This window comes from Nymphalis io, chromosome 1 (genome assembly GCF_905147045.1).
Source record: "Nymphalis io chromosome 1, ilAglIoxx1.1, whole genome shotgun sequence".
NCBI lineage: Eukaryota > Metazoa > Arthropoda > Insecta > Lepidoptera > Nymphalidae > Nymphalis > Nymphalis io.
Genome location: NC_065888.1, coordinates 10,537,150 through 10,553,046, shown reverse-complemented (window position 1 = coordinate 10,553,046; position 15,897 = coordinate 10,537,150). Strand labels below are relative to the sequence as shown.

Genomic DNA, 15,897 nt, shown 5'->3' with positions numbered 1-15,897 from the left:
ATTAAAATAACAAAATATTTACTATGATTACCAAATTGACACATACACATTACATTTTTGATAATTTTCCAACGGAAATTGACCTTACTTTATTATCTCTTACACTTCTCAATTTAAGAAATAGCGTTTTGAAATAAGAAAACTTTCGACGACCCCTTGGACGGGAGAAGAATTCCAACGACCGCAACAAGAACAAATCGAGCGAACGCAACTATAGTACGGTACGATTTGCCGAGATAACTCCCGTGTCGTAGCGAACGGGTGCGCGGGCGCCGAGCGTCCGTCCGCCGCCGGACGTCCGTGCCTGTACCGCCTCGACGGCGAAACGAGTCCCAGAGATGTTGTGACACCATTACTGATTCACTTTATACAATTATTGAGAGACTCGGACTTGGAGATTCAATGTATGCGATGTTTAAGGATCCGGTCGTCGAAACATCGCCACCATTGTTTGTGTAGACGAGCGCGCGGGACGCGTTGCTGTTATAAGGGGGGGTTCTGGAGAGCGCGCGTTCAGTGTGCCCGAGTGTCCCGTGTTGCGTGTGCGCAATCTAGCGCGTGATCCCGCAATAGTTAGAAGAAATTCAACCGTCTCTATCAACATGCTCTTACTCGCCAGCTTTTTCCTGCTCTTCGTGACTACGCTTGGGCCAGTTGCAGGTATGTCTTACTAATTTCACCTTTTTAATAATGATACAAAGGTTATTTTTAAATTAATCTAAAACTGTCCGATAACAAATTATTTAATTAAAGTCCATTTATTTGGGACATGTTAATGATCTGCTCATACTCTTAAGCGGTGACACTACTTTAATATGTGACGACACTCGCAGTAAATTATTCTAATCGACGACTACATGTGATTATATGACAATTTAATTTAGTAACACGGTCAACAGATAAAATAACCTGCAACTAGAATACGTGGAACATGTAATGGACAATCTAATCACAAATTTTAGAATTAATCTTAATTTTCAAGAATATAACGACAATGAGTCTTAGCGTAAGGGTAATATTAATTTGAGTTCTAGAATTTAAAATGTTTTAATTAAAAAAGCAATTTAAGCATTTATTAAAAATTTAATGGTAATACGGTAAATATATTATAATTATTAACAAATAAGCATGGACTTAACTAGCATTTCCCGAATGGTTAGAAAAACTGACTCTAATCAGGATGTAATAAAAGAAGGAATGGTAAACGTTTCAAGTTTATGACTTCTTAAGATCGCTGCTGTGACCCGCGGGTCCTCGACCTTCATTGTTCTGTTTCTATCACAGTACAATGGCAGTAGGCAGCTCGTAAACATCTCAACCTCAAAGTAGAATATAGACTCAATAGCATATTTTAAACTTTCACAAATTTCAAATATTAGATATTATTTTTTTAGAGAAACTAACGTAAATTATATCGATAATTGTTATTTACTTGTTAATTATTGTTATATACACATTGTTACAAATATAATAATCTTATGTAAAATAAAGAAAATACTGAAACAGAACTTTTGATAATTTCAAGAGGCGTTAAATAGCTCGCAATAAATACCATTTGAATTAAGATTGGAATAAAAATATATTATAGAAGACAAAAATTATCAAATATATCATAAATTTTATGAGTTCATAAGAAGCAATATTATATATTATAAGAATTGTAATCTGTAGTTAATCAAAGATGTAAAACCGCTAAACAACGTATATAAGTAAGGCCGTTAAAAATTAAATAATTTCACTTCACTTCGATTAGAATCACAGATAATATATAGTATCAAGTTTTAATATATATTTTTTTTTATAGAATAGGAAGGCGGACGAGCATATGGCCACCTGATGGTCAATGGTCACCAACGCCCATAGACATTGGCATTGTAAGAAATGTTAACCATCGCTTACATCACCAATGCGCCACCAAACTTGGGAACTAAGATGTTATGTCCCTTGTGGCTGTAATTACACTACCTCACTCACTCTTCAAACCGGAACACAACAATACCAAGTACTTCTGTTTTGCGGTAGAATATCTGATGAGTGGGTGGTGCCTACCCAGACGAGCTTGCTCAAAGCTCTACCACCAGTAAGAAATATGCAACGAAATTGATTTTATTAATATATAATTTAGAGCAAACAAAAGTAATTCATTTTTAGCAAGTATTTAAAATCAAAGTATTTCTAATAATATAATGATTCTCAAAAACTCAAATTCGATAGAAGTGTTTTGATCATGGTGATTTAATGTGTAAATATTTTTCCGTGGAATAACCAACATAGTTTTATTAAATTTAAGTCGTTCAGAAAACGGAACCACTTTCCTATTCGCTTCATATTGATTCAAGTGCGTCCACTACTGCTATGTAGACAAGTGCACTATACTCAGTTAAAACAATTAGCTTCGTAGTAATTCAGCTCGAATATGTATTTAGTTATTTTTAGGCACCATTTACAAACTAAGAAATTATTATAAAATTACTGTTATATAAATTTACTTTAAATGATAACGGTATAATATACATAAATACACGTATTAATTACATTGCATCATCTTTCAAATTCCGTTACACGTCTAAAAAAAATGCTTAAATAAATTAAAACCTTTTATTATATTTATAAAATGCATACATATGTCGTAATGATTTGTGTAAAAAATGTAGAGTCATTGACACTTCGTTTCTCTTGCTCGAGCAATGTTAATATTGGAGTGGAGCGAATTACCTCATAAAAATTACTTTATAATCCTACGAAAGTTCTCAAGACTTGATTTATTCAAATCAACAACGTTGTGAGCGATTTTGCTAATGAGGCGTATCCGCGGTATCAGACAGGTTATCGACAGCAGCAAAAACTGTGGAACGGAAGTTTTGTCGAGAAAAAATAGCGAGGGGTGATGAAGAGCGACGACAGGTGCGAGTTCAATGGCCAGCGGATAGTTGCCGAGGACAGACACGTACCTTTGCAGTTTCTAAGGAATAAAATTATATCTTATCTGTATAAGTCTCCAATGCCTTGCAACGCCACTACCGGTCTTGTAAATAATGCGGTAGTGATATTTTTATGACTCCACCGTGGTCTTTTTTACAGCTGTAACGTGCGCTCAGTCTGTGTCAATGACATAAAGCTCGTCAGATCTCTTACGATTAGCATTCCATTTCTTAGCATAATTGCAGTCCTCATTATGCAAAAATGTTGTAATGTTAGCTAACATTTAATATAAGAAAACAGCTTTCGTATATAAGCTATTATAGAACATTCTGCACTTCCGCTCCATCTACATGATATAAATAGTTTTTATTTGAAATATTAAAAATTCTCACTTCATTGTATTCATATGTATATAAGGATATGGTCGAGTAATGGCGATAGCGCGATTGTTGTGTAAATTGGTTATTTCAACAATTTACTTTTACGAGGCATTTATATGTCTAATCAACGAGAAACATAAAAGAGAATTCTAAGGAGAGTTCGCCCTTTGTTTTTATTGTGCTCAAAGTTATTTAATGTTCATTACAAGTAATAAATTTTGAAATTAACGATCTTAACGAAAATAATTTTTTGTAAGGTACTCGTACATAAAATCGGATTAACTTGAGATCGGTTCGAAGCCGAAGAGTTTAGAAATTAAATTTATTGTGATTCTTCAATACTTTTTTGTCCCGATTTTTTGAACTTGGTCCGTAAGAGACGGCGATTATAATATCAAATTACGGGGTGCTCATCTTTTTTGTCAATATATATGGATTTGCGGCCCTAAAGTTATTTTATTACATTTTATTTATGTTTTTTTTCTATTACTTTATGTAATAGCTAAAAAGGATATAGATAAAGTTAAACATTTTTGAAAATTTGCTGTTTTCAAAAATACCACCAACGGTGAACAACTGTTTGCCTGGTTGAACAAGTCCAGGTCGGTATCGGGTTTGATAACTAAAAATAGTCTGGTTGGTGCATTCCAGCACAGGGACGAGTGCGGCGCGGGATCGCAGCTCGTCCTTGGGTTTGTATACTGCTCGTTTGTTCTTCATTATCTTGATCCCTTTTTTGTGTTTCGATCGTTATCCGACCGCGAACGATTCGATCGACGTTCCCACGGACGGGGCTCATCAACAAAATTTGATAGAACTTTAAATTGCAATTTTTTTTTACGGTACATTAAGCAATAATTTGCGGTTGCTCGAATTATTACTTTGAGTCTGAACTAGTTTCGTTCAACTTAGTTGTACCTCTTTTCTTGGTAGCTGAAAATACGATTTGTAGGTGTATAATTTTGTTAATTAAATTATGAAATAATATCAATCAAGTTTGTCGTAAAATTACGTTAAAGTAAGTCGCAAAAGGGCGGGAAACGTGGTTACGGCCGTGAAATGGGGTCTACCTTGCCCTTGTACTTGGTGGCAACGTAATTTGCCCGGAGAGGGCGAGTTATTGCGACCGATACGAGCGACTGGTTTGCGTTATGCAATCATGTAATGCAGTGCACAATCGCACACATGCTTAAGCGCCGCTCGCCGCGAGGCAAGCCGTTCTTCTTACATCCTGGCGCTAACTTATTACCTCTACACGTAGTGCTTAACATTGTAAGTACGGTCGTTATGGATATATTTTATTGTTTAATATATTTAAGATGGCAATTTTATGTTTTAAAGAAAAATAATCAAATGTACATTTATGTATGACAGATTGATTATTTCTACGATATTTAAGAAATACGAGCGGTATGTGTTACGCTCGCTCGAATCGTCATAATAATAAATACCCCCCGGAGTGCTTTAGAATTATACTACGGCTAGGATTACTATTTTTAGAGACTAAGTTCCTTACAATGACCGGTCGTATACCTCTGAATCACAATTCACTTGCAATCTATTCAAAAAAGCCAGTTTCTTCTTACCTTTTTTTTTATTTAAAGCGTTCTATTCAAGTATGTAACTCGTTATAAATTTAAATTTGAATCTTAAGAAACAATGACAATGAAAACTTACAATTTAATAACAATACACTCTGCATTTATTTTATAAATAAGTTACTTTTGTTCAAATATCAGAAGACGCCAAAGTAAATCTGATAATTTTTAAGTTATAAAGATTTTGTTAACGCAATTGCGTTTTAAAAAAAAAATCGGACGTGGAAAGTTCAATTTTTAAAATATCCCGCTTGTAATTTTTAAAGATTCCTTATTATTATAATCTTAATGAGTTTATTTTATTACTCTTGCGTAATCACTGCGCCACTATAGCAACATACATATAGCGAATGGTGCAAATTATAACATGTAATATCGAAATAAGATTTTATAAATTGAAATTGCTGTTGACAAAACAAAGTATTTCGATATACATAGAAAACAACAATAATTAAAGATTTTAATGTCATTATTGAAATCATTAATACTATCAAAATATCATTGGCATTCATGAGCTTACACTACCACTCTAAGCAAATGCGTGATGGTTGAAGAAATCGTTTCAAATCATTTTTATATGTTAGGCATTTTAGATTTATGCTAAAATTGTATAAACCAAAACATAAAAAAAAGTAAATAAATATTGTATGAATAGAAAATCGTGCAATTGCCGACGATAAAAATTCTTATAAGGGCTATTTGCGCAATGTTTTCCATAAGTGGATGTCGTGCTGCGTAACAGCCTATTAGTATTATAGGCAGTATTATAGACACTTGTGAATAAGTATATAAATCTACTATTTTATTTTCACTAGAATAATGTAAATATCATGCAAATTCCATAACATCCCCGCTGCTACTGAAGTATGTATAAATATCGAAGTCAAGTTTGCATAAACACCTTGCTTTTTGCAAACTATTACTATTGATTCTCGGGGTATTTTTTTATTATAAATTCATAATAATCTAACAATATATACAACTAATGTTTAAACGTTATTTATATACATTTGAATAAATTAATAAATAAAATGTAAGAATTTATATAATTTAGACATACATATTATGTATTTTTTTATCGAATCGTTGTTTAGTAACTAATCATCAAGGATTGATCTATTCAAACAATGTCGATTGTTTTTGTTAAATTAAATGTCATAAAACCAGGTATTGTGCTATTAGTATTCGTTAACAAACTGTCTCGTGACGGAATCTTAAGTACCATGTAATAATAACGACAACTTCCTCCCATTCATTCAGAAATATAACACGAATTTTGTACGCTATAAAATTTATGTACCCACACCGGAACTTAAGATCCGATCTCGTACCTATGTATCTTTTGTGCAATGAATTTTATATTAGACCTAGTAAAAAGTAATGTAACTCGTATAATTGTTATTATCTGCTTGTGTGATGATTTGTATTATCCGTGTTAAATTTGATTTATAAAGGCCAATTCTATAAAGTTTTTTGTTATATTAGTTAACCCTGTCACCAGACTGTCTAACGTTGAAAGTTTTATTTAAATTGAACTGTTAATTTACGAGATTATGGCGTTCAATTTTTCAAAATCTCCAGCTAATATAACTATAATATAATATAAATGTAGAAGTAATAGACAGCGACTACTCAGTTAACTCAGCAACGTACATAACTTTATATATTTATAAAACTATACTAATATTTCTGGAGTATATTAATAACAAAATGATAGACCTACTTACTGTATCTATCATAGACATAGACGTATAACATCCTTCATGTTTCAAAATATCTGTTCATAATGCTTAATATCATAACATTTTTATCCTTTCACAGACATTTATAAAAATATTGTATCGACATCCTTAAAGGTATCAAATCCTTAACATTTAGGGCACATGAAGTTTCAAGCCAAATAACGTAAGTTTAGGCACTTCATTTTGCTTTGAATGGGTAGGCTATTTGTTTGAAACAGCTTGCTATCAAACGATATATTGTGATGCGTCATTCGCGAAGTGTTTCATAGTTTTGGACAAGGGGCCGTTAGAAGCGCGTCCGGTGTGCGTCGTTGGATGAGCAGGCGGAAATCTACGGGCTCGGGGCACTCACCCGGTAACATTGTGTTGTTGCCGAATATGTAAATGTTAGGGAGCATCCAAACCTAACGATGTTTTCTAATATTTAGAAATGGGTTTTGCTAGAATTGTGTTATGTTACAGAGGCTTAAGAAATAAGAATAAAAGAAAATTGAACGTTTAATGTATGCTGTATTATAAAAGAGTTTTATACAGTATTGAATGTTGCATCCTGGTTGGTGCCGAGCGAGTACGTGTCGGTGGTGTTGGCGTCACATCAGTATGCATTGAGCAACATCTAAGACGTGACCCGCCTTTTTGTCTCATGCTCTCTTCATACGTCAAAACTAGTATCATTCAATGCACTGTTTGTAAAATGCATCCATCAGATCCTAATATGACATTTGAATTTCGTGTTCAACATAAAATTATATTTATGACTTTATCTGAAATAATGTTATGTACGTTACAAATGAGTAGTATTCATTGTAATGTATCCGATTTTTGGTAGCCCAGAATGCCAACAATTCTTCACGTTTTGAGTTCCTCGGTGATAAATCATTGCTTTTCTACAAGGATGAATTGTCATCTTGTTGTGTGTGTTTATATTTGTTTGTATTTGTGTTTCTCAACGTTATATTCGTTTCACATATTGAGAATGAATGATGATATTGACTAAGCCAATTTTATTCGCAATTTTTTTTTAATGTTAGCATTATTCGTTTATTTTTTTCCTATTATTATTTTTATAATAAAAAATATCCTTTATATATTAATCGTTGGAGGTAGGAATTTGTAAAAATCAATAGTCATTTAAAGGTTTCTACATGTTTACGTAAATAATCAAGATTCATACATTGTAATATTATGATTGTTATAATAATTATGTTTACGTATTGGATAAACACCCAATACGTGGACATGATTATTATTTCATTCAATTCAAGTAACCGTTCAAAAACGAATACTGAAAAATATTTAAATTCCACATTTTTTATATATTCAAAATATAAAAGGAGTTGCATAACGCGAACAAGTTCCTCACTATTGGTCACTGTTCGAAGAATCAAACGACTTGAAAATATTTAACTGCAATAAAAGAAAACATTACGTCAGAGAAGTTGTCGTCTGGAGACAAAAAGAATAAGTCGAGAAATGCGCGACATTGTATATGCATGAGGTTGCATTATGCATGGATTCCAAGGAGACGGGAAGACGAGACAAGTAAAACCTGGCTGATACGATAACCAATTCCATTAAGTCTGTAATTGACAGCTTAAGTATTATACTCGAACACGCTTCTACAAAAACATGTACATATTAGAAAATAATAAGTCATTTTACGATTTGCCATCGCCATTCCTATTATCATTTTTCATTACATATTACTAGATTCCTTCTCTGGACCTTATGTGCTTTACTGTACCTCTGACAACGTGTATGCAAAGTTCATACAAGTTTATCTTGATCGATTGAGAAGAACCGGCGAAAGAAAATAATGAATACGTGTTTTTATTTTATTAATAATAAAATTATATTTTTTCAATTTAACTTCATTTTGATACGATACTGTTTTGTTCAAATAAAGTCAATGTTACTTCTAGTAAAAGATAAAAAGAGATAAAAAATAAAATCGTTAGTCATTATTATGAGAGAAAATAATATAAATTACTGTTAAATATTCCTTGAAGCAAATGCAAATGAGAAGGATGCAGATTATGTTCTGTGGTCATCCGTTTACTCATCGACAGACACAGGAAATACGACTAGCATTAATTTTATTTATATCGATATGGGAGCTTTAAATCAAAATAAAGACGTAATAAATTAAACTTAACGACGTAGAATTATATCGTTCGAGGTAGTCAGTGTCGTATACAACCATTGGTACAACTTGAGAGTACTTTCATTATTTGTCGTAATAAAATAAAAATGTTCTATATCAAAGGCTCCTATTTCAACATGATGCTGCACTGTGTGTAGGTAAATATATTTGTCACAGAATTTCAATTTATCCAATACAGCAGATTTCCTCGTGATGTTTTCCTTCGCCGTCGAGCACGATATTCATTTTAAATAAAAATTAACCACATGAATACTAATTTCTCGGTTAAGATTCATGTTATCCATTTTGGTTCTCAAAAATAACCATGCCAACTATCGACATTATCAGACGGAATTAGTTTTTAATATATCTATACATCTTACGTGGTTTAATGAACTTTATTTGCAACATGAAATCTCTATCTTTTAAATACTTTAATATTATAGATGAACGTAATGTATTATATATAAAATTAGTTTATTACGAATTAAAATAAATCCCGGTAAGCCAAGCCACAACAGAAGGTCGGTGGTATTCAATGAATTTAATTACATAATATCGGAACAGAATGGTCTGACAGCAGAACGTGTAGGTCTGTATGAATTTGATGTATAATTTAAACTTTTATTCACACAGATTTTAACTGAGGTAGCTAATTTTATCTTAATATAATTTTGAGACAAAAATAAGTGTATACTTTAATTTATAAATGATATATTATACAATAGCCAATAATTTAGTAATTTATGTATAAAAGTTAATATACTCGTAGTTATTATGATTATATTAACTTTCTATAATTATATAAAAAATATGGTTAGAAGTGATCCAAGTATATTACGTGAAATATAACTTTACAAAAATATATTTAATTCGAAGATTATTTCTTAAACATGAATTGTAATATACTCTTAACATTGTTACAGCTCAGAGGATAACTACGATACAACTTGATGGCGTACAATACTTTATATCGAGGATGAACCCGTATAGCCCCGAGCTGAACTATTTTCTGGCTTATCAGTATTGCAGGTGAGGCCACTTTACATTGCTAACACTAGTGTACTGCGTATCGAATCGACCATCGAGGTACTTAACAATGACACACCTCCATAGCTTAACCACAGTCGTATCATATTTCTCTCAGCGCGTTCGATAGACATAATAGTTATATCGTGACTTTGAATGCTTATCTGGCTTATCTTTACTCTTGTCCTGCCATAACGACTTTCCTCTGGGCGTTAACAAGCAGGCCTAGGCGCGCTTCGAAGGCTCACGAGCACAACCAGGAAGCGTCTGGGCATTTGCATTACCGTTAGTGGTTCTGGGAAAACCAAGAACAATATCGTTACCTCGGCGAACTACTTCCGCGAGCTATTCCCACTAATAAATGTGGACAAAAGGATTGAGGTTTTATTGTCTTACACTCCCACGGTTCCCGGATTACAATAAATATAAGTGGCAAGTGTGTAATTATTACAGTTCATAAAATTGCACTCCTCTTTATTCTATGATTGCACAGCAGAAAATTATCAGAAATCTTTTTTTTTTCATTTCGGGTTAGGAATAGGAAGAATGGATTATTAGACATTTTGCAGTCTCGATTTTACCAAGCGCACGCTTAAACGACTAAAAGGTCAGTCGCCTCGATGCTCGGTCACGATGTCCTTCTATTGCGGCTTCGTCACGACCTATATATTTACAGTACCAATTGTAAGAACATTTATACTACGGGCATATTTAAATAAAATTTTACACTGTTTGACTTTTTTAAAATGAATTTATTTAGTGCCTTTGCTATAGTAAAATAAATGGATAAAATTTTACTCCTTTATATAATGCTGTATATTACTAAAATATACCTTAAGTGGTAAATCGATTAAGGACATGTTAGGAGTATTATATACAGGAAATTATGGTATAAATTGGCTCCTGGTTACAATAAGCGCAACGCAGCTACAGGTAGCGTGACAAAGTGCCATGCGAGGTGAGCGTCTCCACAGCATAGCTAATGCAAACTGCATGACGCGATTCCTCAGATAATTTCGTCGCAGGAAAAATGGGCTTACGGTAAAAACAGAAATAAGTCCGACTTCTTTTAAAAAACCATCTATAAAACATTGAATCTTTCATATATTTCGTCATTATTTGTATTGTGTTATTCTTGTAAAAATTTAAAAAGCTGTAAAAACCGCGGTAAAAAAAGTTGCCCATTATGCAAACACGTCAAATAAGAAACTTTAAGTTGAAGTTTGAAGTTTTAAGAAACATTTCAAGGGGCGGTTCCCGGTACATATTTCAATGTTTATGAGGCTGTTACAAAAAACTACAATACAGTTATGGTGCTAAAATATGTCGATGTGTCGAAGATACCCCAATGGGAAAAACAATTGCTTCACAATGCAGTATAATTAATTCAAGACGAGTACAATTTATGACTTTTTAATTCGGCGCAAGCAGTTTTTGCGTGCGAGGAATTCAATAGTTAAACATTCGTTACCTTGAAATGAAAGCGGTATAATTTATGGAAAAGTAACCTGAATTAATTATATTAGTACAATTACACTTATTTAAAACAAACGAATACTTTTTAATTCGCAAGTAAGGAGTTTCGTAGGAGCAAATACGTCATTGAATTTGCCGGCGGCATTAAAAATAACAAAATCATATTTATCATTAATATGTATGATGTAATGTGTTAACGAAACATAGTATTAAATTAATTAAGGAAGTGGATATCAGCATTTTAAATCTCGTAAGACGTGATAGTTATAAGAATGTTGTAACTAAATACGGGAGCCGATAACTACGGGACTTCGCTGAGGTTTTTATTTTATTAAGAGTCCTAGAGTGCGTGTGGAATGTGGACTCGTCGTGGCAAGGCCAAAACGAGTGCTTAGCGGATAAACTCCAGCTCGATAAACTGGCTTCACGATGTAGTTCTTTGTAAGCTTGTGATCCTTACTATTAGCCGATCGGGCTAAAATAGTATTTACTGATCTGACTAAGCGAGTTCATAAATGTTTTAAAATCAATTCGAAGCAATCAGGATCTAGTTTATCATGGTCAATGACATTGATTTTTAAAATCTAAAGTTAGATTCAATGACATTTTGTGACAAAAATATGGAATTTAAGTATGATTCTAAATATTCCAAAAAGTAATCAGCTTAGACATCAGCACATTTTATAAAATTATTAATAATATATTAATAAATAATATTACTTTCAGATCGTTGGGCTTACAGCTAGCATCATTTGAGACGAAAGAAAAGGCCGATTCAATTACGACATACCTAACTAATGCAGGTGAGGAAATCTATTATTTAGGAAAAAATTTACATATTCGATATGGAAATCAAGCCAAATGCTATCAAGACAGTAATTACTTTTTACTGAATTTTTTTTTTGTAGTTGGAATATAATATCAAAATATGTTTTTATTATCTTTATAGGATATAATAAGTACGATTTCTGGACATCTGGTAACAACCTCGGCACTGACATGTACTTATGGATGAGTACGGGACTACCCTTCAATGCAACATTTAACTATATGCGACGCATGACAATGGACCCTCCCAGTCAGCACACGGACGACAGTATGGACCCTCTGGATATGCCCCAAGGCAGCACAGCTCCCCAGCGCACCGCAAGGCATGGGTACGTAGATTACACAATATGTTATGACATTTATTATTAGATACAATCGCAACGAATTTATTATTCAATATCTATGGTTAAAAATGCTTATGTATTCGAATGATTATTTCACAAACAATGGTTATATTAGAAATAGTTTGTTTTCCAGAACCGAGCACGTGATGACTAACGGCTGTGTTGCTTTAAAAGCACCATCTTTCCATTGGGAGCCTCAACATTGCGGCGAGATCAAAGACTTCATTTGTGAACAAACACGCTGTTACTACTACAACTACGGCTCCATACCGGTCTCCTCGGCGCAGGGGTAATGACAGGTGAGATGCCAACCGTCTCCGGAGGCCCGCTCCCCGACTAGCCGCGCGCTGTATAATTTATTTTCATTTATGCACAGCTTTAAATATTTCACCTTTAACAAACATGTCCATTTGACGACATTTTAGTTAAGAGTGTGTAGTAGTGGGTCTGTAGCTCTTAATGATTTATTAGTGTTTGAATTTACTAAAGAATTTAAACGTTTGTTTCGATAGTGATCGAAGCGCGCGGGCCCGCGGGATAAGGTCTCTGCGCCAACCCAACCACCAAACAAGAGCCCTACACCCAGCAGAATCGGCACTATTTTCTCTCACTAATCAACCATGAATAACATATCTAAAAACTTTTCTAAATTAACGAAATTATTTGGTGGGTGGGTGAAGGGGGCTTTGCTTGGTATCTCTTGTGACATAACAATTGTTTGTTTGATATTATTAATTAAGATTTTGAAGCTCGAATAGTCGTCTCGATTAAAGTATCTAGCCCGAGCTCGACTATGAGTAGCAGCTATTTAGAGTGACTCTCTAATACGAGGGTCGGTTTTTGTTTGGTCTGGCAGAAAGCCGCTGTCGATGACGACTACGACGACGGCGCACCCACTGACGTCGTCGTCGCCACCGCCGCCGCGCTCCGAGCATCTCCCAACTCACTTTACTCTTAACGACCTCATCGGCAAGCTACGACCATCTTCTCTCGACGGTCTTCAGTCCCCTCATCTTAAGTCCAGTGCACTATTAAAGTCTCCACCACAAATCGACTCCCATTACTCACGAGCGTCTGACGCTCACTCAAAGGAACCTGAGCAGGAGCAAAAGGAAGAAGTGACCCAGGGTCCTTATGAGGCTGATGAGGGTATGGTGGGTGACGATCCAGCTGCTTATCTTACACATGAGGCCCGCGACGCTCCTGCTGTCGACGACACGCCTTCTACTGCCGAGCCGGACGCCACCGAGCACTCCGTCCACGCCAGTGGTATGCTGGCACCCCCCGCCTATTAGCGTCTGACTCGACAGTGACATTAACATCACGAACCGTTATAATAAAAAAGTTTAGGTTTACGCAGTACCAAAAGTATTATTTGATATTTCAAAGCATTTTGTATGTAAAGCTAATGCTTGCTTATGAGGGTGATATCGCTTCGACAATGTTTATTATTTTAATGTAAATGAGATTTATGTATTGAAGTCTTTTTGTATACGCTTGAAGACGAGTGGTGGGATATTTAGGGTATCTTTTGGGCAATAATCTATAAAACTGAAGGTGGTGGCGACTCGTATGATACGACTTGCCTACATCTTCAAATATAACAACGAGTATTCTTCGAAATATAGGTACCTAGACTTCGCCGAGGTAATTATAGTTGATTTGTCCGATCTCTCGTATTAACACAAAAACCGTAAAAAATATTGTTTAAGTAAATTTTTGGTTTAGACAATCTGGACATATTCTTCGGTTTAGTTGTTTAAGATAGTGTTTATATTGTGTGACGTACCTAGTTAAGTATTATAAGTTGAAACTCAAGAATTTAAAGGATAGTGATGTAGTGACGTTAATAAATTTAATATTAACATGTCTGTTTTGTTTATTTTCTTTCCCTAATTGACAATATGCGATAGACTTGCAGGATTAACATGAAATAGAAACTAGGTTAACTAGTAATACACACGTTAATCAAAAATAATCTGGGGAAATATTTACATTTCAAAACAAACGATTATTTACTCACCATCCATTGATGACCCCTTCCACGTTAAGCATAGGAACAATCTTAAATATGTATTTAGCTCGCAAAGCGGCAGCTGATGGCGCGGCTGTAAGCAGGAATCCTAGCGTCCCGTCCATAACCCATGATGCGTTGCTCTCGCCGGGATGCACGCGTGCTGTCAGGAAGATTATCTCTCTATCCTGTTGTATCATTATTTTATAAGTTTTTAATTTTGGTAAACTACACAGACACATAAATATAATCATATTAGATTGATTAGGAATTAATCAAGTACCTGTCAGCAAAATAAATCACTAAATATTTCAAAAAGCAAATGTTGGAATTTTTTGTAAGCAAAAGGACATTAAATGGCTTCTTATACGGAATCTGCATGGTACTATGTTACGTAACATATCTTTTTTATAGTCCACCTTATGGTAATGTCTTATAGTATCGGGTTTAAATGGTAGCCCATTTAAACTCGATGCTACAACTTTTTCAATAATTATCTTAAATATTACAAACATTATTTATATAGAAAAATACAAACCACTAAAGGATTAGATGGCGTATCCTCGGCCGATATTGTTAATAAAGGAACTTCATTGTTATTAAGAGAATAGCAAAGTGGTTCAGTGCGGAGATATGTTCCAGGAGGCAATTGAGTGCTCCATTGCCATATTCTCGTCTAAAATATATACAAAAACAATTACTTTTATACCTTTGTTAATTTTGTAGAAATTAATAATAATATTTGGTGACAAATCAAATTAAAAACTTTAAACCATCCAGCGATGTGGAATTCGTCAAACTTTAGTCATCCCTACTCCTAATACTAGATCTTTAAATTTGACGTCCTACGTTTAATTTAGTGGTAAAAGTATTCTTTAAAATGGATATTACTTGAATTTCGTTATTAAAAAATATGATATAAATGTTTTTCGTCTATAATATTTAACATAGTAATGAAAATGAAAAAAAAAAATGTATTTACCATCATCATTGAATATGTAAAAGGAAAGTGGTACGCGAGATAGCAGACATCGTTAGTGTGAGGAAACTCTAAGTTGAATGTGACTGTCAGGTAGCATTTGTTGTTCTTCTGGTTAGTATAGTGGTAGCTATTGCGATAGTAGCAGATATCTGACCCAGCTCTCACCCAGCCTAGAACGACGGAATACAAAACAAGATTGTATATATACATTATATAGATATATTCATGACATATAATAATATCCTGGAACATTATTCACACACGGCATTCTGATCCCAAATTAAGTAGAGCTTGTACAATGGAAACTAGATAACTGATATACTACATATACTACTTTTCTTTTGTAAATACATACTTATATAGATAATTACACCCAGACTCAGGACAAACAGACTTTTTCATGCACACAAATGTCTGTCCAGGCTGGGAATCGAGCCCA

The 15,897-nt window shown here is 34.0% G+C and overlaps 2 protein-coding genes across 7 annotated transcripts in view; one reads left to right on the top strand and one right to left on the bottom strand.

The window, feature by feature from the left end:
- LOC126768863 (cytosolic carboxypeptidase 1-like) overlaps window positions 1–15,897 on the bottom strand; it is a 54,063-nt gene that overhangs the window by 20,223 nt on the left and 17,943 nt on the right. For all 3 annotated transcript variants that reach the window (XM_050487638.1, XM_050488436.1, XM_050489232.1), the window contains 3 exons: window positions 15,459–15,628; window positions 15,015–15,152; window positions 14,486–14,664 (listed from right to left, as the gene is read on the bottom strand). In XM_050487638.1, coding sequence (XP_050343595.1) covers window positions 14,486–14,664; window positions 15,015–15,152; window positions 15,459–15,628 — 487 coding nt within the window. The remainder of the gene's footprint in view (window positions 1–14,485; window positions 14,665–15,014; window positions 15,153–15,458; window positions 15,629–15,897) is intronic.
- On the top strand, window positions 462–14,331 carry LOC126781170 (uncharacterized). 4 transcript variants are annotated; one of them, XM_050506132.1, is made up of 6 exons: window positions 462–660; window positions 9,712–9,817; window positions 12,017–12,093; window positions 12,240–12,447; window positions 12,596–12,751; window positions 13,319–14,331. In XM_050506132.1, exons 1-6 carry the CDS (start codon window positions 603–605, stop codon window positions 13,755–13,757), a joined length of 1,044 nt encoding a protein of 347 aa, XP_050362089.1. In that variant the 5' UTR covers window positions 462–602; the 3' UTR covers window positions 13,758–14,331. The 4 variants fall into 4 exon arrangements, with proteins under 4 accessions (XP_050362089.1, XP_050362004.1, XP_050362163.1 ...); XM_050506047.1 differs by having other exon boundaries at window positions 12,584–12,751; XM_050506206.1 differs by having other exon boundaries at window positions 12,584–12,761; window positions 13,319–13,590.

What these genes read in the sequence shown, in the direction of transcription:
- LOC126781170 (XM_050506047.1), top strand. Translation starts at nt 603, where the DNA reads ATGCTCTTACTCGCCAGCTTTTTCCTGCTCTTCGTGACTACGCTTGGG. An exon ending in CTGGCTTATCAGTATTGCAG is followed by an intron (nt 9,818 to 12,016) that starts GTGAGGCCACTT and finishes TATTACTTTCAG; the next exon opens with ATCGTTGGGCTTACAGCTAG. An exon ending in CAGCGCACCGCAAGGCATGG is followed by an intron (nt 12,448 to 12,583) that starts GTACGTAGATTA and finishes TATTAGAAATAG; the next exon opens with TTTGTTTTCCAGAACCGAGC.